This window comes from Rissa tridactyla, chromosome 6 (genome assembly GCF_028500815.1).
Source record: "Rissa tridactyla isolate bRisTri1 chromosome 6, bRisTri1.patW.cur.20221130, whole genome shotgun sequence".
Classification (NCBI taxonomy): Eukaryota; Metazoa; Chordata; class Aves; order Charadriiformes; family Laridae; genus Rissa; species Rissa tridactyla.
In genome coordinates this window covers 35,953,044-35,977,304 of record NC_071471.1, presented here as the reverse complement: position 1 = coordinate 35,977,304, position 24,261 = coordinate 35,953,044, and the positions used below count along the sequence as shown (strand labels likewise).

The 24,261-nt window shown below is 49.8% G+C and overlaps 2 protein-coding genes across 4 annotated transcripts in view; both read right to left on the bottom strand.

Moving 5' to 3' along the window:
* Positions 1-1,633: 1,633 nt before the first annotated feature.
* On the bottom strand, positions 1,634-21,790 carry DNAJB12 (DnaJ heat shock protein family (Hsp40) member B12). Its single transcript, XM_054207542.1, has 10 exons — positions 21,652-21,790; positions 20,754-21,041; positions 17,053-17,227; positions 15,519-15,664; positions 12,186-12,371; positions 10,706-10,785; positions 9,405-9,514; positions 6,160-6,332; positions 5,017-5,168; positions 1,634-3,611 (listed from the first exon to the last, which is right to left on the bottom strand). The coding sequence occupies exons 1-9, from the start codon at positions 21,716-21,718 to the stop codon at positions 5,047-5,049; spliced, it is 1,347 nt and encodes a 448-aa protein (XP_054063517.1). The 5' UTR covers positions 21,719-21,790; the 3' UTR covers positions 1,634-3,611; positions 5,017-5,046.
* MICU1 (mitochondrial calcium uptake 1) overlaps positions 21,720-24,261 on the bottom strand; it is a 106,728-nt gene continuing 104,186 nt past the window's right edge. For all 3 annotated transcript variants that reach the window (XM_054207539.1, XM_054207541.1, XM_054207540.1), the window contains one exon: positions 21,720-22,482. In XM_054207539.1, coding sequence (XP_054063514.1) covers positions 22,322-22,482 — 161 coding nt within the window. In that variant the 3' untranslated portion in view covers positions 21,720-22,321. The remainder of the gene's footprint in view (positions 22,483-24,261) is intronic.

Genomic DNA, 24,261 nt, shown 5'->3' with positions numbered 1-24,261 from the left:
TGTGAGGGGGTGATGCCCAGCAGAACCCTGCATGCACCCCACGTGCCCCCCCAGAAACACCCTGTTGTCACTTGGCCCCCCGGGCACAGCCACCAACGATGGCAGGTGAAGTTTTATATATAGCAAAATGGCCTTTCCATGACAAATTTGGTGGGGTGTCAAGGTCCCTGGTGTTTGGCAGCTCCCTGGAAGGTGCCAGGAGCTTCCAGGGAGGCTGTATTTAGTCTCTCCCGGGGCAGGGGGAGACACAGAGAGGGATATTTTGGGATGGGGCGGCGGCGATGGGGCTATTTGTGGCACCAGCATTGGCCTGGGGACTCCTGGGTGCCATCACGGTGTCAGGGAAAGGGAGATTTTTAGGGCATCAGCAGCAATGAGGCAAATAAAGATTTAAATCCAAGGGTAATGCTAAACCCTCGTGTTTTGCTGCCAAAGATGGTGGAAAAAGCTGGGTCCCCTCTGCTCCCTACCTGCTGGAGGATGCTCCTGAGGCACCTGCTTTCCCCTGCTGCCCCAATTAAAAGCTTGGGTAACGAGCTGGGGATGGAGCTAATGGGCAGCCCAAATTGCCCACACCTTTGATGAGCGGTCAGGGAGCAGCACACCAAAACACACAGCATGCCCCATTGCTCCGGGCTGGGAATGACCCGAAATGCACCAAAACCATCTCAAAAACTGGGGCATGGATGGAGGAGGGTCTGTGCCAGTGGCCCTGGGGGGGTTTTGCCCAGCAGCTGTGTTGGTCCATGCTGGATTGTCCCAGCCGGTGGGGCTGACTCACCGCCGCTGCCGGGAAGGTGGCGCTGAGGGGAAATGGAAGTAGCATGACCCCTGGCCTCTGAGAAAAGGGAGAAAAAAAGAGAAAAGGGGAAAAAACCCACCCCAAACCTCCAGCCTTTTGGTGTGTGGGGCTGGGGAGGAGGAGGGGAGCACCGGCAGGGCCAAACCTGCCCTGGGCACTGCGGGAAAAGCCTTTTGCTGCCCCAGGGAGTGGGGATTTGAGAAAAAAAGAGCTCCATTTGGGAGCACAGACCCCAAATCTGACCCCAAGGAAAGCTTCCGAGCCGCTGCCATCGGGAAGTGCATTCGAGCCAGTGCTTCCATGCAGGACAAAGGCAGCCCAAGCCTTCCTGGCCTGTCACCCTCCCCAGACACGGACCCATCCACAGGGCACCTTAAAATGCCGAGATGATGCTGCCGGGATGGGATGAGAATAAAGCATCCCCCAAAACAGTCTGGTCAAAGGATGCGAGGTGGGGGGGACCCGGCTCACAGAGTCACTTACAGGGAAGGGGGAGGATGGCAAGGTCCCCCCAGCACAAGGCATCCTGCTGGGAGCATCCCAGTGGAATCAGTTTGAAGCAAAGATTGAGCAGCCACGGCCACCTTGCTGGGACCCACAGCTAACTCAGGGGGCACCACCTCCTCTCCATCCTCTCCCCATCCTTCCGACTCACACGGCAGGGAGACCCCGACAGCCTCCAGCTGGAGCTCTCAGCACCAGGGCTTGCCAGGATGGCAAAAATGCCGAATTTTAGTTACCTGTGCAAATGTGATGATGGTGGCATGAAGGAGCGGTAAAAGTGGAGCTGGCTGGGGCAAGGATCTGCAGGACACCAACGCAACCAGAGCCTTTCATGTTATAAACATTTATTTATAGATGTACAGTTGTATAATTCATTCTAAATCGAGAGATACAGCCTCTGTGAGCATCCGTTAGGATCTACGCCTTCTCGCTCGTTATTATCCATGGGTATCTACTTGGAAAAAAAATAAAATAAAAAATCAAAAAGGTTTTGGCGGGCAGGCTCTGGTCAAGGAATGCCATTGTGCAAGACGCTCAGCACCTTTTGCGAACATGATTTCCATTTAACCCCCTCCCCACCATCTCTTCATGCCGGCTAGCCTGTGCCTCTAGTAAGAGCTATTTCCAAATGCTGTACTTCCACCCAATTCCTTCCAACGGTGGAGGAACCACTTAGAAAAAAAAGAAAAAAAACACCTTAAAATCGAAGTCGTGGTGGCTGTGGGATAATGAGGCTTGCAGTTGATGGGAGGGCTGATGTTTTGAGAAATAAATAAATAGCTGAAGACAGAGCACGGGGCTTCCCAGCGACGAAGAAATAAAACAACCTTACCTCTCACCTCTTCCAGCCCCTGCCACCCCACCCAGGAGCTGCTGTGCTTTTGACTCCTTCCCCTGAGGGATGGTTCTCACTGGAAATGGCTTTAGACAAAAATGAACTGCAGGGTACCAGAAAAAAAAAAAAATCCAGTTTATTCCATGGGAGGTAGCTCCACTCGTACCGGTTTTGCTCCGAAGAGATGGCTCCTAACCCTGAGTGCCCTCCCGCATCCCAACGCTGGTCCTGCCCGACGGCAATGGAGCGAGAGACGCGCCACAGAGCTCAGGCGGGGTGCGAGGAGAGAGAGGGCACATCCTCCCATCTCCCCTGGCAAAACTTCTTTCAACAGAAGCAATAGAAAGCTCCGTTTCTTATGAACTAGCAGTATTTGACAGGTCTGCTCTAGGAAACGTTAGAAACAGGGCGTCAAGGCCATGGCGACGTTGGAAAGGGGAGTGCTGGGGGGGGGAGGAATCCCAAGTGTAGGACACACACCAAAAACCCCAACAAAGGGAGATGGGCTGGTGGAAAGCCCTCTTTACAGAGCGCACGCCGATTACGAGGCAGAATTCAAGCAGACTCTGCAAAAAAAAAAAAAAGAAGTTACATGCACAAATAATCCCAGCGAACTGATGAGCAAAAACCATCCAGGACAATCCTTCCCATCACCGAGTGCGACGCTGGGGCTCAGCTGACCCGCCACAGCTTCTGCCAATGCTGCAAAACTGCCCCACAGATCCGCACCAGTTTCCCCCATTTCTTTGTTAACCCCCTACAGGTTTGGAATTGCTTTTATTAAAAGCCAAAAGGCGGGTATCAACATCCCAAGCCGCAGAACGCCACCGTCCCTCAGAAAGTGAAGTACAGTAACTGCGAAGTGATTCTGGTTTTAGTGTGTCAGGCAGGAAAGCGCTGCAGAGCGAGACACCCCGGGAAGAGACTTCCCGCTGCCCTGTTTACCAAACCGGGCAGAAAACAAAATAATTTAATCATCGAACCCCTGCATAGTTTAAAAGTACAACATATATACAGCTATAAATTAATTCTAAATAGATTATATTTTCTTTTCTTCTTTTTTTTAAAAGTTTTCTGTTATCACCAAATCGTCCAATTTCTCTCTGCGTCGGCAGTGACCTGCACGGTCGAGAAGGGTCTCCTTCGTCATGGCTTTTGCAATTAGTTTGTGTTATTTCACACTCTACGCATCTGTTCTCGGGGCTGTGAGATCCCAGGAGCAACGAGACTGTCACACCCTTAGTGGCGTCAGAAGGGAAGGAGGAATATGAGCAGCTTGATTTCCTGTCCGAATCGCTGCCCGAAACGTCGGTCCAACGGCGCAGACAGGCAGAGAGAAGAAAGAGGGCAGTTGTGCGTTGCTAATTCTCCCAATTCCATTTTTAATATACAGTTTGATTCTTTTAAATAATCAAGTCTGTCACCTCGGCTCACTGCACTTCACCAAAAGTCTTCAGGCATTTCAAGAGTCTGGGAATAAAAGCGGTAGCGGTGTCAGTCTCCGGACAATCGCACGTCACTGTCCCTCCCCCTTCCTTCCCCCCAGCCCATCACAGGCAGCAGCTTTTTCAGTCGCATTATTTCAATCCGCAGCGGGCCCTCTGCCTAAGAGCAGCTCTCTTTTCAGATGACGGGTACAGAGAGAGAATTAAAGAAAATCAGGCAATTAACGCCGGTCTGTCGTGAAAGAAGAGGTGCAGTTATCAAAACAAGAGAGCGGGCGTATCAAGATAAGAATGGTTCCAAAAACAGGATACACCCAAAAAAAAAAAAAAGGCCGAACCTGACCTGGAGGATTTGCTTTAAGGGCCAAACTTTCAGACGCGCTCCCTTTGCCAAGGAAAATAAAAACCAAACAAAAACTCCTCTCCTAAACCTCCTTACTTGTGTCTACACATCAAGCAGCTGGCTGTCAAACGTCCCCAAGAAGCCTTTGCAAGCCTAAATGGTGTCCGTACAACTAACACGTGGTGCAAGCTTCACCTCCTGATTTATTTTCTATAGAAACCCTGTTTTCAAACCATTTTGCGGTAGGGGGAACCTGTATGTTTTACGGCCAACCCAGCAGCATGTGGGAGGTGAAACCAGCCCGGAAAATTAAGCAGAAAAAGGACTCCAAACTCAATGCCAATTTTTTTTCCCATTATTTTCGCACAGCTCTCCCATGACCCAGCACACCTGGTCTCACGCCTGCTACCTGAGGCTCACCTTAATCCAAGCTCTCCAATACCCGAGTCTTGCAGACTCTCCCTCAGCTGTTTTTACTTCGATTCCCAGCTTAACACAGTAAGATACTTCTACAACCTGCTGTGAACTCTGGCCACTTGCTTTGCTCTCCTTGAGTATCAGGGGAAGGCAACGGGGGGGGCAAGAAACATCTGTTTGGTAGGAATCCATTCCCTGTCATCGTATTGCTTCAAGTGCCAGGGGATAACAGCTTTTTCAGTAAAACAGACAATAAAGCAACCAAAAAAAAAATCATTAAAACGTGGCAGCTGGCTGTCATGGCCAGTAAAAAACTTCCAACCAGCCGACGCGCACGTGGCCGCTGTTTCGAATGCACAGTTGACAAGACCTCAGCTGAGACGCCAACACGCCCGGGGCTTTTGCTCTGTTCCTAGAGACCCAACACCGACAGTGCCAGGGAAAACAGGGAGCTTGGAGAGAGCCGAGGGTGCCGACATGCAAAGGAAACAAAATCAATTTCCCGATTAACGAGTGTACGCTTGGCGCAGGGCGGGTGCTCCCCCCCGGCGCCGTGTGTACATCCAGAGGAGACTCGCGAAGGTCTGTGTCTCAAACAGAGATTTAAGTAAGTATGAAAAGCACTATCGTGCCCTGCTCCGCTGCCAGGGGAAGCATCACCAGCTCGTACTTAGACCTCTGCTGAGTGGGCAGGCGGTGACTATCCGTGCAGGGAGGCTTGAACGTCTGACAGTCTGCTACAGCTGGGGGTGCCCATCTTCTGTGCTCGCTGGTACAGATCCGAGTCTCCGAAGTAGCGCGCCCGGTACAACAAGCCTTCCTCTGCAAAGGGAAAAGCCCAGCATTACACGATGCGGAAAGAGACCCACCCACCAGGCTCGTCCCACCACGGGCTCTGCTGGGAACAGGAGGCACCTCAAGTCCTCCAAGGCGAGATGAAGCACAGGATGAGGCTGAGGAAATGCCCTGTGTCCTTTAGGACAGGATGGGTGTAACTTCTGCTGACAGCTCATCCATCCTAGGGAAAGCCTTGGGAACCTGAAGGGACCTGCTTCTAGTCCCAGGAGGTACACAAGGCAGCCTACACAAAGGTTACCCCAGCAGCACGGGCAAGAAGAAACGCAGAAGTTGGTGCATCGACCTCATTTGGCACCACTGGGGGCTCAAACAGCCCCTCCTGCCTCCCAGAGGCTCAAATCCTACCCTGCCCCAAGATCTGTGATCATCACCTGCTGAGAAGGGGCGGGCAGAGAAGTCAGGTCACCTCTGGACCTTGGCAAACAGTTTGCTGCCCTCGGCACACTCTGGTGGCCAGCCCATCTCTCACGCTGTCTGGTTTGGTAGCCGTCCCTCCAAACCCTGTGTGCCTCCAGCAAGGTGATGTCACCGCAGCCTTCTCAGCAGGGATGGGATGCGGGATGGAGGACACCACAGGCAGAGACTTTCAGACACAGTCCTCGAACAACTAAAATATTACACGGAGCTGTTGGGGGCCTCCTGAGAATGAGATGGCTGCAACGTTCCCCCCCTCCCCCGCACTGGAAAACAGAGATATCCTACTGACAGGGCAGGGAACCTGCGGGGCACAACTCCTGTCTGACCAGTTCTACAGCAGCATTGAAAAACAAAACAAAACACCCCACATGCTGGATTTGTCACAAAGTCATAGATAGAAAAAAAAACAACATAGGAAATGTGCTCGCACCGTGTTAAAGTGTAACTTTAGCATAACTCCGTCCCCAGTAAAAGACCTTTCCGAAACTGACCTCACACAGCAGCCAAGACCCTCCGCTCCTGACCCCATGCTACTCACTCTGCTGCTTCTCTTTCCAGCAGTTATTTCGAAGGTTTGCGATATAGTCGTCCTCCACGCTCCTTTCCACGTTTTTCAGGTTTGTGCCTGTGTATTCATCTGCAAAGTTCTCGGATACATAATAGGTGACTTTCAAGTGCTCTGTCACTCTCCTGTGTATGTGCCCCACAGACCTAGTTCAGGGAGAAGAGTCAGAATGGTGTAGGACATGCTGCAAGGGCAGAGCAAAAAGCTCCCAGCTCTTTATAATGCACAACATGCCACGATAATGAACCGCTGAAAACATACATCACTCCTATGCATCCACAGACTTGAAGGTTTGGAAAGGAGAAGCATTTCTGGTGGAAGTGAAACGCCAACACAGGGAAAGAAAACCTGCCAGGCCTCTAGCTAGGTGGGCAGAGCTCTGAATACAGACATAACTCCGAGGCAGATTGCCCAAGGCCTAAACCCACTTAAAATCAAGTGGTTCATTAGATTTTTCAGCACTAATTAAATCTCTCTGCAATTTCCTTGCTGATGACACCATCATCTGTTTTTGTCGGCGAGCCACAAGGATGGTTACAGAGCTCGCCTGCGCTCTGCAGGGTGAGAGCAGCCAGCAAGGCAGAACGGTGGCGCAGGAGCAGCACAGAGGTGAGGACAAAGCAGGGGCTGGCTGTCACAGATCCCCAGCAACCCCCCCTCGCTCAGCAAGGCTGCCCGGAGGTCGAACCCAATCCTCTCTGCTGAGATATCTGCTAACCCCACGAGCGTCAGCTTCCTCTACCACATCACGTGCTGCAACGAACACTGTCGCTGCACGAACAAAATTAGCCCTGCTCTGCGCTCGAGCCTGCACCGACTAGCACAGAAAGCACTTTCTAGAAGGAAATCTCTTCTTACCCTACCCCCGCGGATTTGCATTTCAGACAGAGCCCTGTACTTATTTTCCCCAACACTCCAGCAAACCCAGAGATACTCACTAGGGCGTGTTTGCAAGCTGTAACACAGGACCTGTGCCCGAACGCTGGATTCGTCAGGAACAGCTCCATCTGGAGACGTGCCCAAAGTTTCCCATAATAAATACCAGCTGTCTGCTACATTAAAAGTGAGCCTGATTCTTAAGCCAGGTATATACATTAACTCATCCGGCTCGCCCTTCAGTCTGTTATCAGGGTTTACAGGAGCGATTCAAAGACTCCTGCACGTTTCATCAAGGCCCAGCACTCAGGGACGAATGGTGGGTACCCAGATAGCCTGAACGTGACCAAAATGTCTCTTGGCATTTTTGGAGACAAAGGCTAACGCATCTCCGGCAGTGCCTGCTGGAAGAGAGGCGGTCTGGAAGAAGCTCAGCTCACTATTTTACCTGTCAAGACAGAGCCCTAAGCTCTCCCAAAGTTCCTGTTCCTCTTCTCTATAAAGATGAACTATGGAGGCTACAGAGTGTGCCCTCAAAGGAGGAGTATTTAAGCTCGCAGGGCTTCAGCAGCACGCTTGAGCATAAAGCATGAAAATAAGGGCAGGACACGGCACAAGAAACCTGCCACCACCAAGTCAGACGTGCAATTAAGTCACGCAAACTCGATGAGGTGTTACTGAAGAGCAGGGTGGCGCAGAAAGGCCCAAAACTAGACAGGTCTTTCATCAGAAAGCTCGTTTTTGGAAGAGATTTACAAAGGCAATGGAGCGACAAATGGTTCTTTAGGACTCTGTCTTTCTCAGTAACAGCTCCACCTTCAAGAAGTGGCACTAAAATCTCCGTGTTCAATAGCTTCTTGCCTCCTGCTCGCTGCGTTTAGCGCAGCGAGCTCCAGCTTTCTGCCAAACGACAGCCAAGCACAGCATTTCCCTTTACAGCAGGCAGCAAAAGGGCCTGGCTGCCTGCGTGAGCGAGCAGCACCGCCTGCCGGCACAGAACGCCTTTTGCTCCTGAGCCAATTTAATTTCAAGTGCCTTGGTCACTCAGGAAGGATGACTGAGGACTGGAGCAGCTCATTTGCCGCTCCTGTCCAAATCCAAACTTGGAAATGGGCTTGCTGGCTGCCACCTGAGCACACAGGGACAGGGACAGCACAGGGAACAGGGAACCAAGCAGCAGAGAAACACCTGGGACTCAGGGATGGCTGACAACCGACAAGGCTGGAAGCAAATCCTTGCCCACTTAAAAGCTGCCCTCCACTGATCATCTTCTCGCCCCATAAACTGCCTCTTCACCAGCATTAAACAAACTGGTATACATATACAATGCTTAATTTTATGCTCCTAGTATCAACTGTAGAAATCACATCTCAACAATCTTTAGCCTCTCGGAACAACCCTTAACTGTGCCCTCTTCAAAACAGCTCCATTTTTTGGTTCCGAGCACTAATGTCATAGCCTTTACCTTCAAACCGAAAGCTAAGCTGGGTTTTATAGGATTTAACATCATCAATGGCAAACATTGTCACCTGTGAAACTAAACAGGGCCCACTGGCTGTAACCAAATTTACCTTCTTTAAATACAAATAAGGAACTTCCACTGAAAATACACTAAGCTTTTGCCAAGAATGATGCAAGCACCCAGAAATCAAGCCTGTTTTCCCATTCTTTGTTGGCACTGCAAAGGGAGTAAAAATAAAGACTCCTATCATTCATCAGCCAAGTGAGCAGATCGGGGCATTTCCGCAGGATCTAGAATGAAACAGCTTCACTTTCGCATAGTATACGTCTGGCCAGAGCTATGTCATGGCAAGGTTAGAGTTCAAAAATAGGGGATTTCTCTAGGAGTGTCTTTTATTCCTACTTCTTTTCCTCTGTTGCTTTGTACTAGGCATAAACTGAGGCCTTCATGAAGAACAGACCTGGCTTTTTTTCACACCTCAGTTTAACTCTCCATCTCAATTCATTCTGCATATGGGATCTCGATGCTGTGCTACAGTCTCTCAAAGTCATTTCATCTGTCCCTTTCTAGGACAGACCCTCCCAGACGTGGGTACGGGCTGCAGAAGGTCCCTGTCAAAGAACATCCTCCCCTAAGCCAAGCGAGCGCCCTCCAACCTTCCCCACACCTTCCACCTCAAGAGCTGTTTGAGAACCGGGAGGCCTTCACTGATGTGCGAGACATCTGGCAGCGAGAGCAACAGTGTGATGAGACAAAGCAAAGACAATAAAAAAGACAGGAAAAACAGAGAGCCTAAATCCCTACCCCATCATGCCACCCTGCCCTCCAGAACCCAGCCCCCTCCCCAAGCTGGATAAGTGTTAGAGTAATGGGTACTAACGGCCTCTGGCTCAAACTGTAGGGTGGGCTGGAGACCATCATCTGGCTGAGAGCAGACACAATGATCAGGATGAGGATAGGCATCAGCTGGACAAACAACCCAAGGCCACCCTGAAGGAACAGAAACACACAGTGGAGTGCCACCCATACACTTGCACACAAGGATCCCAGAGCATTGCTCTTCCCTCCCTCACAGCCCTAACACAGCCTTGGTTCTCCTGCTTTTTGCAGGCATTTGGCCTAGGAGGTTCCCCAAAATAACTGGGGGGAACCCGGCAGCCCAGTGTACCCCTCCAGAAAGGGCAGCGTGACTCCGAAGATCCCAACTGACTGCCCTTTCTCCGGGTGTGACAAAGGACAGAGGGGACTGGCAGGGAGGACCCTTGTGAGTGAATTTCAAAAGCCTCACGGCCCTATTTTGTTTTTCTAGAGCACATGTGGTTTCTGTCCTGCTTCTGCTGGTGAGCAGAACCAGTTTTATGGGAAAGCCTTCTCCCCTCTCTTCAGTGTCACAGGAAAGTAACTCCCTCTCTACCTCATCCCCTGAGCTCCCTCCAGTTGTAGCAGAATACACTTTCCCCTTTAAGCTTGAGAAAAAATACTCAGGAAGTTCTTGTTGTTTGTCTGGTTGTGGGTTTGGGTTTGTTTTTTTTAAATATAATTAGCTATCCCCAGAAAATAGTAATCTTCTGTACATAAGCCTGGTCTCTTAAATACTAAGTCCCTCATTCTCGCTTCTCTAGACCAGAGGGCTTGGAGGGCTGGAGACAGACTTAGATTTTCTGTGATGGGAAAACATAAAAATAGCTCATGCTATAAAATGTCTCCCTTTGCTAATTAGGCATCACAAATTAGAAACACTTCATCTTCAATATTGGAATGAAAGGGAGAATGAGTTCACGTTGGGAGGAGCCACGAGTATACGTATTATCTGAAAAGTGTGTTTATCTTTCGAAATTACAGAATTAAATCAGAAAGGAAATGCTTATTCTGCGGTAAAGACAGGTACGCTTTAGTTGTGCAATCTTATTTCAAGGCAGCACTGTTTCCAAGACACACCAGCATTTTTCCCACTGGACAACAGCTATGGGAGTCCTGGGAGAACAACCACCAGTACATTAACCGCAACTTGGTGTAAATTCTGAAGGCAGCTCACTTCCCACGACTCCAGCTTTCTGTTTGAGGGTGGAGGGAGGGGGAAACAAGCAGGACTGTTTCACAAGACAGCCACGCCAACTAGCTCACAATTCGTGTCTCAGGAAAACCTTTAGACTCCCAGCCCCCCGCCTCTTCTCCACTTACGTCACCCTGATGTTCTCGTCTGTCCTGCCTCTGATGGTAGGTATACCGCATCCTGCCATTGCTATATACGTGAACGTTACCTATAGGCAAAAGAAAACTGTTATACAAAAGTCAGAGTATATGTAAGACGGTGCTGGCTGGTCAGGAAGGAACCACAAAAGGCGGCCGTGTTCCACGTCAGCCTCACCAATGAAAACACAGTAGGAAAAAGCAGACTGGGTGCTGACAACAGCAAAATCAGGAATTTTAACTTCGAACATTGTCAGAATACAGCCGAAGCCCCTGACTCAACCCACTCCATCACACTGTCCTGACAGAGATGGCTCCAGCTTTAGCGCAAAGTGGATATGGGACTCCACAAGAGACTGACAGAAGAATTAATAAAAAAAACTATATAATAAAATCTACTTATCATCTGAAGGCAATATTTACAAAATGAGCTATATAAGTCACATCTGAAAAAAAGAGTATTCCTAAGGTGTACTGAGCAGATTTGTCTGAAGGAGAATGGTGGTGGACACAGAAATCCATCCACAGGATTTTGTAGGATCACATGAAAATTCAGGTTGGAAGTGACCTCAGGAGGTCCAACCTCCTGCTCAATGCAGCGTCAGCTATGTAGAGAGAATACTTTGTACAGGTCTCCTCGCTTCTAATTGAATTCACTATAGATGAAAACCAATTACTACCAGAGTAAATCTTCTCAACTGGAACAAAAATATTTATTTTTCCAAGTTGGTCCACGGAGGTCAAATAACCACTGCCTCCACTGCCAGCCAAATATGAATAGAGCAAATTCAAGGGAGTGTTCCTAAAATACCTTTATCCTTATATTAAATCTGTGTCTTTTTGATCAGAACTCATCAAGTGAAGGCAGGTTCTTTCCTGCTACCCAAACCATGATGGACAGACAGGATACAGATTTAATTTTCAATTCAAGAGGTTTAAGTTATGCTCTAGAAATAACACTTTCCTGTTTTTTACAGGACATAGTGGAAAGAAGGAAGTGGACACTGATCTCAGAGAAACCGCTTCAGCTGCATGGCAGAGCAAATACAGATCAAGAACAAGGCCCAGGCGTTACCATAGTTTGTTCTGATGAGAAGATTTAACTTCTAAAACCATCGGGCAGAAAAGACTTCTTCAAAATAGGATTATTTTTACAACTAGCCTTAAAAAAAGGAATTTTTTATTCTAACATTCAACCCAACTTAATAACAGCTCATGTTGCCAGCATGCAAACAAATACCTGAAGTTGGGGAGAAGTCCAGCTCTGATGGCATTACCTGCTGGATGCTGAGTTCTCCAAGAACCCGGCTGAACAATTTAGAAAACTCTAGGTGTTTGGGTCATGTGTGAAGGAGAACTCTCTCTCACCAAACGCAGCAATCCTTGCATGGCCAAATAAATCACTACTGCATTGTTGCTCTGTCATAAAGGAGCGGGTCCCATTCAAGAGATTAAGGTTTAACGTGCTTACTAGAAGGAAAACCACCACCAAAAAACATGTTGAAGAGGTCCTCGGGGGAGATGTCTGCCTCAAACCCGCGGTGGAAGTCCGAGTGACTGTGTCCGTGCCGAGCAGGGTTGAGTTTCTCGTCTCCAAACTGGTCATATTGCTTCCTCTTCTCTGGGTTGCTCAATACGGCGTACGCATTACCAATGGCTGAAATATGGACAATAAGGAAGCAATTAGCTTCTTTCTTCTACAGATAATACATCTAGCCCTGCAAACTGCCAGGACTTGCCTTTCTCATTACACAAATGAGATTCTCAGCTACCCACGTCTTTTCAAGAGGCTACTTCAGCGGTGCAGCGCTAGTACCTGGCACACTCCTCTGGCAAACACAGGCAGAAGGAAACCACACCAAGAGACCCAATGAAAAAGGCCTTAATTAATTCAGATGAAGAAGTTATGATATCACTGGTATGAATTCGGTGTATGTCCCTAGAGAAACCCTCTCAGCCAAATGAAACTACAAATTGTGAAAGAAATACTGATAGTAGAGCAGCTACACGTTTCACTTAATTAAACTGGTTACTTCTTTTGAACAACTAATGCCCAAATCCTTCAGCCATAAGCAACTGTATAGGGAAATAAATGTTATTAGACAAATTTTATTCAAAAGTGTTATTAAGGAATTCAATGTCATAGCCTAAAACCAGAACTGCAAATAATTTAAATACGGGCTAGATCACTGAAAGAGACTCTAAAACCTTCCATAAAAGTTAGAAAGGAAATGCTGGCCAGAAGTTGTGTCTGTTAGCTATAAATTTCAAAATTTCCAGATGCCAGAAGTAAGGTGTGTAATTACAAAGGCTGTTAACGAGTGCCTGTGATGCTGGAAATGTACTGGAACTAAAGCTCTGCCGCAGTTCCCCAGGTCACTCTGCTTCCGACCTCAGCACATTTGAGCTTTTCTACCAGAACGTCTGCCTGCCACCCTCCTCTATTTCTGTACTTCTCTCTCGACACGTTCCAGCTCACCACTTCCCCTCTGTACCAACCCACCCAAGAGCCTCCCTACGTGACTGCAGAGCCCATCCTCTCCCCTCCCTGTGTCGCAAGGAGGCAAAAGTGTTCATGGCAGTAGTTGCCTGGTATATACGAGACAGGGGTGGAAGTGACAGAAAAGAAAAATACATGCCCTTTGGAGGAGATTAACTCCAAGATTCAACTTTTTCCCTGTACTCAGATGGAGGTGTACGGTTTCTTCTTGGACTAGCAGTTTGGAGAGTGAAGGATGTAATGTCAATATGCATGTTCTCCTTCTTGGTTATAATTAGTGTGCACAGAGCAAACATTTCTACAGCCAGGCAAGAGAGCCGGACGACAAGGACTGACTCTCGGCTATTAGCTTGTTCTTTCAAACTGTGTGATTAAGCAAGGAAAATGGAACGGTTCAGGGTTTCGTTCGTTGTCTGACTTTCTGCTGACAAAGCCCAAGAAACACCTCATTCCAGATCAGAATTTTAGCTCAAAGTAGCCAGGTTCAGCTCTTTTCCCAACGTCAGCCAAAGGCAGTGATGCAAATCTGCTACAAGACAAACTGCAGCCAACTGCAACTACAGCCTGAGACAAGGTCTCAGGACAAGACGTAACGCTTTATCAGCTGTCACTGGGAAGACGAATGCCAAGACTTCAGCTAATACATCAATGTAAGAAAAAATTAACTAAAATCCACACAGCAGTGCACGTTTCCCCCTTCACCCTCTGGAACCAAACAGCTGGACATCAGCGAGCTGTGCAGACTAGGAGCTCAGCTCGGGGGGGCTGAAGGACAGGGGAGCCAACAAGGCAAGGCCTGGAGGAGAGATAACCTCAGAGCAGATAGCTCTGCAGCCGAGGATAAAGGGCACCTTGCTTAACTCACGACTTCTGGCACGTAACTCTTGTCAAAGCCTTCGGCAAACATCATTATCTAAGATTATGGGTGAAGAAACCTGCCTTTCGCCACTTGGCAAGGATTGAAGGATAAACTATCGAACAGCGGCTTACTGCATGTGCGGCGTAGCTAGACATCTGCAAATGCTCGCTCTTTAATCTGGCCCCCATACTAAAAAAGGCTCTCCCAAGTAGCCGAGGGTCAGCTCGTTATTTGCTAACAGCAATACACTTATCAGTTATGGATTTAAGTCTTAAAAGACTTGAACAAACCTTACATAAGACTTTTACTGCTGAATTCATGTCTACTAGAAGCTTATCCAAATGGTGTATCGACACTCACACCAGGCTAGCCTTGCTCCCTGCTCCAGCAGAAGTCTCACACGTTTCACACCCAAGATGGCCAGAATCAGGCCAGACTATTCAAATGGCTTAAACACTGCAAAACCCGTGCTGTACAACTGACATCAAGTTCTGCCTTTAGCTCAATGATAATAATCAAACTGTCACAGCTTGCAAGGGAAAATGGGGTTGTATGTTCCAAGCAATAGCATTTCTCTTGGAAAATGACTCCAGTTTTAAGGTATCTTATCACCCAGGAAACATCCCTGCTGCATTTGTAGAGAAGCCCTGAGATTTGGACTCTTTACAGCAGAACTGAAGCTCCCGCTGACCTTTTTTTGAGTTCTGGCTGAGCTCAGTTGTATGGCTGGTGCAGTTTTGCCCTAGAAATTTTCACCCAGGGTTTCTATCCACCAATTCCATCCACAGCCTTTCACAACAGCCAGGTGCTGAGTGCTTGCTTAGAAACCTGAAGGCTTACTGGCTGCCCGAAATGCTCAATTAGCGGAAGAGTCTGAATACCAGTTCTGAAGAAGATGAGTTCCCTGCCATTGGGCCTGCCCAGCCACATTTCTCTCAAGGGATTTGTGAACACAACATCTGCCTTTGGTGCTGCACAACTTACTGGGTCTCCACTGGATTTGTGTGTAGACGGGGTGCACCCCAGCACCTGCCCCGTGCTGGACGGCTGCAGGACGTGGAGCTTCTCCCTGCTAGGTGAATGCTCCTGCATCCCTCCAAAAAACCCAGGATGGTTAACATCCGGAGGGAATTTCCTCCTGAGCAGCATGGCAGGAGGCCGGAGCAACAGACAGGAAGGGCTGCTAGAAGAAAAGGAAGGAAGGCTTCTCCTTGTACCACTAGCAGAGGTGAAGCCTAACCACGCCACCCTGGATTTATTATTTTAAGCATAAAGCATACTTTGTTCCTAATAAAACCAGCTCAGAAGAAGAGATACAACTTACTAAGAGAAGCTTTATTTCACTCTACCTGACTCATAAGGTTGTTTTTAAGAGTCCTTGCTAGCCCAACTCAGCACCGTCACCTGACAGTTGCGGGCAAATCAAAGTTGGAGATGTTCTTTACCTTTAAACGCCTCTGTAGCCCCTGGTGCATGGTTCTTATCTGGGTGAAATTTCAGTGCAAGTTTCCGGTAAGCCTTTTTCAGGTCCTCATCAGAAGCTTCTCTGTTTACTCCCAGAATTTCATAGTAATCTTTGCATTGCTTTACCCTGCCAGTAGAGAGGGGAGAAAACACGGAGAGTTAAGTTTCAGCTGTCAAAAAACATCACTTTGCATTGAATACGTCTACTCTGCAACACCTCACGCACCACAGTTTCGATCGATGTTGTTCAGTGAACTCTGGTTTACTCATCTCTAATTCCTCAGAGGGTGACCCAATTTTTTTCACAGACTCATTACCACCATACCTGCATTACTAGCGCACAAACACGCTCACAGAACAAGTCAAGCCAGTAGAGGTAGAAGGGCCTCTCCTGAGGCAATGATATCACCCGCTGAAGAATGCCATCAGCAAATAAAATTCAGATTCATCATGCTCACGTTTTGGAGGCTATTTGGGAAGGACTACAAACGGCAGGCCGGGATCTGAAGGATAGCTGGGCTATTGACTTTCCCCCCCCCCGTCTCCTCACACTCAGTTAATTCACAGATCTAAAAATAACATCAGCTGAATTCTAGAGGAAGAAAGAGGGAGCCGCCCAGGCCTATGTGCGCAGCCCAGCTCATTCCGGGTATGCTTGCAGCCCATTGATGGTTTCTCCTTCTCACGTGACTTCAATGAGGCAGAATACAGCAGGCTGGGTTTTTGGAGAAATGGATGACGTAACAAGCATCCCCATAAGTCCGTGAGCCATGGTGGCTCTTGCGCAATTCCGAACATGCCCATAACCTTAAACAAAGTTTACCAAGTGACTGTGCCTGCAGTTCAGACCTTCAGCTTCCAGTATTTACACATGGTAGAAAGGAATAAAGAACAGCTTAGAAGAGGGTTGGGAAAACAGGTGACTGGATAAACATGTCCTGGGACTTGCCAGCAGGAGCTTTAGAATTGTATCGTGCTAACAGAGCGAAGCGTCCTGCGGTGGATTTCTACTTTATTGGGCTCTAAAAGAGACCACGAGCAGAGCATCATTATGAGAGAAGGACACCGATGTGTCCTGTCACTTGCTACTAGACCAAAGCTTAGAGGAGGAGGGCTGCTGACTGCAAGCTATGAGCCATGACTTCCACCTACGGGATCTCAGGAGCACGTGGGTTTTTTCACAGCATTACTGAATAACACTAAAGCAAACATTAGCGTGAAGTCCATGAGATGAACACATCCAAAAGGCCTCTTTGGACCTCAGCCAAGAAGAGGCCTACATGCCTACAGTTCTAGCCCTCGTGCATGCCTCTGGGGGAAAATCTCATCCCTCGCAGACCCAACCCAGCTGCCTCCCAGGACTGCTGTAGCTATAAATCCTCCTAGGTATGCTTTTGACACCCAGTCAGTTAAAAATCACTCATTATGGGTCAAAGCACTGTGAAAACCAGACCGGTATCATGTGATAAACTCAAACAAACTGCAGGTTGAAGCCACAGAGAGCTGTGCACGCACCTCTTCACTGCATCCACCTGGTCCTGAGTGTAGCCCTTGGGGGCCTCCCCACCAGCCTCTCCGTTGGCCGATGGGAAGTCTCCGCTCATTTTCTTGAACTGGGGGTTCATGGACTCCCTGGATTGGGACTGCCCATTGGCCGATTGCTCATTCTTGTTGAGCGATTCAAGCAGAACTGGAATGAGAAAAAGATTAAAAGCAAAAAAAAAAAAGAGAAGTTAAGAGACCACCAAGCTTAATCTGCCCTTCCAACTCTCCCATGAAGAGGTCCCTCTGCATCTCCGCCACCACTTTGAGACTCTCCACCCTTCGTCAGAAAGACGCTCACCTTTTCACCCAAGGAACCCTTGAGTTCCTGCTGCTTCTTGCCCAGATGTGAGGGCTACTGCTGAAGATACTGCCTGCTTCTCCCAACGCACGCAACATCCACCAAAACCTAGGCCTACCCAGCCGGACAGTCCGGGAGCCACAGGGGATCACCAAAGCAGCACATCCTTGGGCTCTCCTTGTTTTTTTTCCACATCTCTCCTTAACAGTGGAGAATTTCCACATTTGTTCTCTAGCATATTATAAAGCGTATTATCCTTCTTTATCTCCTGCCTTTGAGAGTCCGCTGTGCTGGGTAAATTATGTGACAATGCCATATTCTTTAAAGAGCTTAGAAAATAATACTGTGGGATGCCAGTCACGTGGGGACACTCCCCTTTTGGGGACAGAACTGCAGCACTGATAGCTGGCAGTGTGAAAGGACCCATACGTAACACATGAGTCAGAAGGGTGCTTTGTTCTCTTGTGCTGTCTTACCTACGTATTCAATGCGTGCAGAAGAAGCTGTGAAAACCATTTTCTCTCCCAATTACCCAACCTGAATTGTGTAAGTTCAATTTCCCTTTTCTTAAGTGGGGTGTGCGTGCGTATTGGGTAGGCTGCTGCGAACTCTCGCCTCCTCCTTGCAAGGCTCAGACACTGTCCTCCATCCTTTTCAGCCAAGAGGGGACAAACATTCAGGCCTGGCCCAACCGCACAGGTGACAACACCGTGAAACCAAATAAGGCTCCTCCAAGCACAGAAGTATCTTTCCAGCGTGCATTTCCCCGGCAGCTGGATAGTGCCATCTTTTTAAACTATTTTTGTCTTTTTTTTTAAATCAAATATCAGACTGATCCCTTCACGCCTGCATTTTATAAATTGCATCCCATTAAAAAGAATACACACACATAATAAGATTAAAACCAGACAATGTTATTTTACAAAGGCATCAGTAACTTGACGAGCTTGCAGTCCTTTACCCAGAGCCTAGAACCGAGAAGGACGTTTCATCTCCTCCTGCAGATTGCATGTTACAGACCTTGCACTACGGGGGTATCACGTTCTTTATGCAAGTGCAAACAATGCTTGCAGGCCAAGAGACGAGCCAAGATATCCTATCTGCCCCACAGAGCTTGCGGGGACAAGAAAAAACCGCTCAGTAATCCAACAGCCAATAGAGGCAATTGTTACAGGATAAAGGATAAAAATGACAGCGGGGCTAACGAGCAGTAACTCTCCGGATGAGCTTTCGAGTCTGGGGGCTTCACGCATTTCAGCTTTCAGAAATACAAGTCCTTCCCTCACTAGTATTTACACTACTAGAGTGTTCACAAAATTGTAGTCTTTGCTTTTGTTTCTTCCAAACCTAGAGAAAACCACCAGCACTTTTAAGCCTCATTTTACAAGGCAGTCCCTCTACCCACCCCACTCTTGCTGTTTTGGGCTCAGTTCCCTACAGCTTGCCAAGAGATTTTTGGTAGTGTAGTTCCCAAAACCAACTACCGAAGTCCACGTACGGTCACAGTTCAGTCTTGTTTTGCTCTACAGCCCCAGTTCTATCCCTTCTGCATCCCGAAGCCACGCTGGTCCTCTGTGCAGTCACAGCACTGGGCAAATTCATAAGCTACTGAAGCAGAGACTGCTGGATTAGTTTTCAGTTCTACCAGATCAGCTCCCCACCAAGCATGTGCAACGGATCGCTTTTCCTCACTTATTAACCAACATTTGTTGAACTTGTGTTAATTTTTCCAAAACTCCCGCTTAAAGGTGACCAGTGGGACTTCCCCTACACCAGTGGGCCCAGCTGCGTTTACATAGGAGAAGATTTTTTCTGAAATCCCCTTGCAAAACCCTTTGCTGATCCTGCGAGGCCACCTATAGGACCCAGCCAGGGTCAGAGTTTGAAGCGCTGGCTGCGCAAGGTCCACGTCGCTGATCGTTGCCAAACCCCAGCGTAACTCATGAGAGAGAGATTTCGTAGGGGCACACGAACTACATGAAGACTCACTGACCACAGTGTAAGTGTGGGAACTACAGCAACATTTCCCAACTATGGACCCAAAGCGCATGGGCAAGAAACCAGTAGGACATCAAGCAAAGGGTCCTTGGATGGCAGCTCGGACGTGAAACCTGTAGTGGTAACATGGTTGAGTCTGGTTATGAATTTGCACGCTGTATTTAACATTAACCTGCCCTCCTGCCCCACTTTCCTCTGCTTTCCACCCCTTACGCTCCAGTCCTCTAACAGTACGTATCCCCCCTTTTATTCTGGCTGTCCCAGGCCACAGGATTAAAGCAAAACACAACTGCTTTACCTTGCAACCTGGTGCTTGTTGTCACCCAGATCTGCTTCTCTGAGCTCCTCAGGAAGGGCACTGCATCTTTCCATCTGCCACACCACACTTTTTCATACAATCACAGAATGGTTTGGGTTGGAAAGCACCTCAAAGATCATCTTGTTCCACTCCCTGCCCTGGGCAGGGACACCTCCCACCAGACCAGGCTGCTCCAAGCCCCGTCCAACCTGGCCTTGAACACCTCCAGGGATGGGGCAGCCACAGCTTCTCTGGGCAACCTGGGCCAGGGGCTCACCACCCACACAGCAAACAATTTCTGCCTCAGATCTCAGCTAAATCTCCCCTCTTCCAGTGTAAAACTGTTCCCCCTCGTCCTATGCCTCCCCTCCCTCATCCAGAGTCCCTCCCCAGCTTTCCTGGAGACCCTTTAGGGACTGGAAGGGGCTCTGAGGTCTCCCCGGAGCCTTCTCTTCTCCAGGCTGAACCCCCCCAGCTCTCTCAGCCTGTCCTCACAGGAGAGGGGCTCCAGCCCTCCCAGCATCTCTGGGGCCTCCTCTGGCCCCACTCCAACAGCTCCGTGTCCTTCTGCTGTTGGTGCCTCAGAGCTGGAGGCAGCACTGCAGGGGTTTCTCCCCAGAGCGGAGCAGAGGGCCAGGATCCCCCCCCTCGCCCTGCTGCCCATGCTGCTGGGGATGCAGCCTGGGGTGCGGGGGGTTTCTGGGCTGCCAGCGCACATTGCCGGCTCCTATTGAGCTTCTCACCCACCAACACCCCACGCCCTTCTCGTCAGGACCGCTCTCCATCCATCCATTTTCCCTCCGAAAACCCCCTTTTCCTACTCGGTAACTTCGCAGAAGCACAAACAGCCACACACCGGAGCGGGTAAGCCCCAAAACGGCCCCGCGAGCCTCCCCCGCGGCTGCCCAGCAGCCGGGCCGCGGCAGATCCCCTCATGGCGGACTCGCCTTCCCGGCCGGCCCCGCGGCTCGGCGCAGGCGCGGTGCGGGGTCAGCGGCGGCGGCGCAGGCCCCGCTCGCCCGGTCCCCCCCCCGCCCGGTCCCCGCCGCTCCCCCCTCGCCCCATCCCGGCGCTCACCACGGATCCGCGGCGAGGGGTAGAGCCGCTGCGCCTTCTCCAGGAAGCGGCGGGCCTTGTCGGGCTGGTTGGCCTTGGCGGCGGCCAGCGCGATACCGATGCACCGCTCCGCCTCGTCCCTGTTCGACTCCATGGCGGCGGCCGGGGCGGGGCAGGGCCGCGCGCCGAGCGATGGCGTCGCGGGCGGCTTGATGGCGTCACGGGCGAGGCGGGGCCGCCGGGGTGGGACGGGGGACGGACAGACAAGATGGCGGCCGAGAGATGGCTCTTCCAGCGCCGTTGGCCTTCCTGCTCCGAAAAACGTCAATAAAGCGCGCGCAGCAGGGACAGGGAGGGCATTATCCACCTCTGGGGAGACTCCACCTGGAGTCCTCAGCACAGGGAGGACACGGAGCGTTGGAGCGGGGCCAGAGGAGGCCCCGGAGATGCTGGGAGGGCTGGAGCCCCTCTGCTGTGAGGACAGGCTGAGAGAGCTGGGGGGGTTCAGCCTGGAGAAGAGAAGGCTCCGGGGAGACCTCAGAGCCCCTTCCAGTCCCTAAAGGGGCTCCAGGAAAGCTGGGGAGGGACTCTGGATCAGGGAGGGGAGCCATAGGACGAGGGGGAATGGTTTTACACTGGAAGAGGGGAGATTGAGCTGAGATCTGAGGCAGAAATTGTTTGCTGTGTGGGTGGTGAGCCCCTGGCCCAGGTTGCCCAGAGAAGCTGTGGCTGCCCCATCCCTGGAGGTGTTCAAGGCCAGGTTGGACGGGGCTTGGAGCAGCCTGGTCTGGTGGGAGGTGTCCCTGCCCAGGGCAGGGGGTGGCACTGGGTGGGCTTTGAGGTCCCTTCCAACCCAAACCATTCCGTAATTCTATGATTCCCCCCCACCTCCCAAAAAGCCCCATCTCTGTCAACTCACCAACCAGACTTCGGTGAAGAACCAGTGAAAAGCTGGAGCAGAGCAGAAGAGATGAGCCATGAGCCATGTTGTTGTCGGCAACGCCTTTACACAGTGCTTTACTTGGCAAATAACATCATTCAGCCCATTCCCGGTACAGAACAGCAATTCCCCATGGAGAGAGCTCCCCTTTTAAAAAAATAACACTCCCCACAGAGCATTTGGCTGACCAAACTCCTGGGGTGCTCTCAGCATCTGGCTGCTCCAGCCTCTGCTCCTAGGTCCCACCGGTACCATCTATCCAGGGAGCCGACGGCTTCTTTCTTAGGTGCAATCTAAGAATTAAAATAACCCCTGTGCCATTTTGTAAAAACATTAAATAAAAGTGTTTTGGGTGCAGCCCCACCAGCTCGCTGGATGCCCAGCTCTGCAGGCAGGGCACATTGCCAAGCAGTGGTGGTGGCGGCAGTAAGAAAAGTTGTTTTGCTTTTTTCCTGAGAGACAGGAACATTCAGGGGCCAGCGGCAAGCAGAAGCTGCAAATACAACAGGCTTTGATTTCTAACTTTGATTTGCATGAATCTCCTGTTATTAAACAGTCTGGGCTCGCCGGAGCCTGGTGGCCACCGCAGCGGGGCTGGTGGCAGGGCTGAGACGGGGAAGCCAGGCGCTCCCCCCCCCTCCCGACCCCGCTATTGCTTGGGCATGGTGAAGTCCCACGCCGTCTCCTGGGCACATTTCCACATCGCCCGCATGAGCCGCGTGAAGCCCATGTCCTTGGGCTTCTCCAAGCCTCTCATAAGGCGCTGCTTCATTATGGCAACGAACTCCTTGTTGCTCAGCTCGCCGTTCCCTGCGGGACAAAAAAAACCCCAAATAAATACTAGAAATGCTAAAACCCCACCAACAACCTCCGCCCTGCATGCACTAACTTTAGAGGGCAGCAGCCACGAGCATCCCTTCTTGCAGAGACTGAAATCACGTTTGGCTTCACACTCACGAAAATACCCTGCTGCGCACGGGTTGCCAAACCATGGGCATTTAAATCCCAACCCTACGGATTTAAATCCCAGGCCTGCTTAGCCCGGCACCGCCATAGCTTGCAGGGCCTGGAGCGTGCACCCACAGGGAACTCTCCGCTTTAAGCGGTTTGGGAAATTAGGGAAGCGCAGGGTAAAAGAGCGCAGATTTTTCTTAATGGAGTAAAAGGGAAGATTCATTAAAGTAATCTAGTGAGGTTATTGAGAATTATGCCAGTTAAATTTATGTTAAAAATAAGATCATAGTAAATTGGAGCAAATTTTATTCCGGAGTTGCTTAACCACCAATAAATTAAAACCCCTGGGATTTTTATCGAGGGTGCTGGTTGACCGGAGGGGACAGCAGCAAGGCATGGCACAACCGACAGCCTGACGCCTGTCTGCTGAGGGGCTGATGCTGCAGCCACATGTATCCCGTTGCCTGTTTTGCTCCCCTGCCTGCGGCGCACAGCCGATCGTGCCGATTTTAGCTTCTGGGGAGCAGGAGAGGAAAGCAACCCCCATCTTTGGGCACAGAAGAAATACGAGGGACATCAGCCCTCAAGAAACAAACCCACCAGTGCCCTCGGTTCCCCAGATCAAAGGGGAGAGACTCTGGCTGATACGGGGAACCCCATCGTTACGTTTCATGGTCGAGTTTCTTCATCTGAGAGCTTTTTTCTCCCCTGCCTTACATACAAATGCAAATCTGGGCAGGCGAAATTCCAGCAAATTATCAAGGGGCGAGTAAAATTCCTTCCAGTGCTGCAGGGTTTTGATGCGTGCATGGTTAACGTCTGCAAACACCAACGCAGTGAAAACACACACAGAAAGAAGAGGTCTGCGCTCGCTTTTCCACTTGATCCCTTCCTAACAGGGACTCCTCTGGTAACCAGAGGTTTTCCCCCCAAAGGTTTGCTATCAAAATATTTAGCAGATTCTCCTATGAGAAGATGCTAATGGGGAATATTTGGCTACGCTTCCGTTCCCTCTAATCTCCAGCCTGATCATCCGCCTTGAGGATTGTATCGGAACGTGGCGCTGAAGCACAGAGAAATATAAAACAAGAGATGCAACCTTAGAAACGCGCAAAGAAGCAGGTGGGGCTGAAACCAAGAGGGACAAAAAGGAATAAAATAATTAAAGAGATTTATTTAATGTTCATATTTATATCAGACAGCAAACAACTGTCTATTTACACATCACTGCTGCCACTTAGAGCTCCCACATCCCAGTGACTGGGCATGGAGAAGCAGGGAGCCAGCGAGGTCGGTTTTGACTTGATAGTTTTGGGGCAAATGCAGAATTTTGCTAATTGCTGCCATCATTCCCTGGTGGCAAAGACTCCACTAATTCCCATTAAATCAACTGAGACGGCTTCAGTGGGGCAACAAGCTACCCCCACGCGCTCGCATCCTCTGCGGGCCAGCAAAGCAACAAGCTTCCCAGCAGGGCACAGAGCTGCCGTTAATGAATTAATTTAGCTGATATTTATCCAGTACTTTGGAGATAACAAAATACCAGATAGGCTGGTTTCCAACACTGAAGCACAAGAGCTCATTTTGTTAAACAAAACAGAGTTTTGTGGGGGGAAAAAAAATACTGTGTAGTAA

Excerpts from the sequence above, each read along its gene's own strand:
- DNAJB12 (XM_054207542.1), bottom strand. The coding sequence starts at position 21,718 with ATGGCTCATGGCTCATCTCTTCTGCTCTGCTCCAGCTTTTCACTGGTT. Across the intron at positions 17,228-20,753 it reads CCCCTCGCCGCGGATCCGTG|TTCTGCTTGAATCGCTCAAC; the intron begins GTGAGCGCCGGG and ends TTCTCATTCCAG. Across the intron at positions 12,372-15,518 it reads GGCTACAGAGGCGTTTAAAG|CCATTGGTAATGCGTACGCC; the intron begins GTAAAGAACATC and ends TCCATATTTCAG.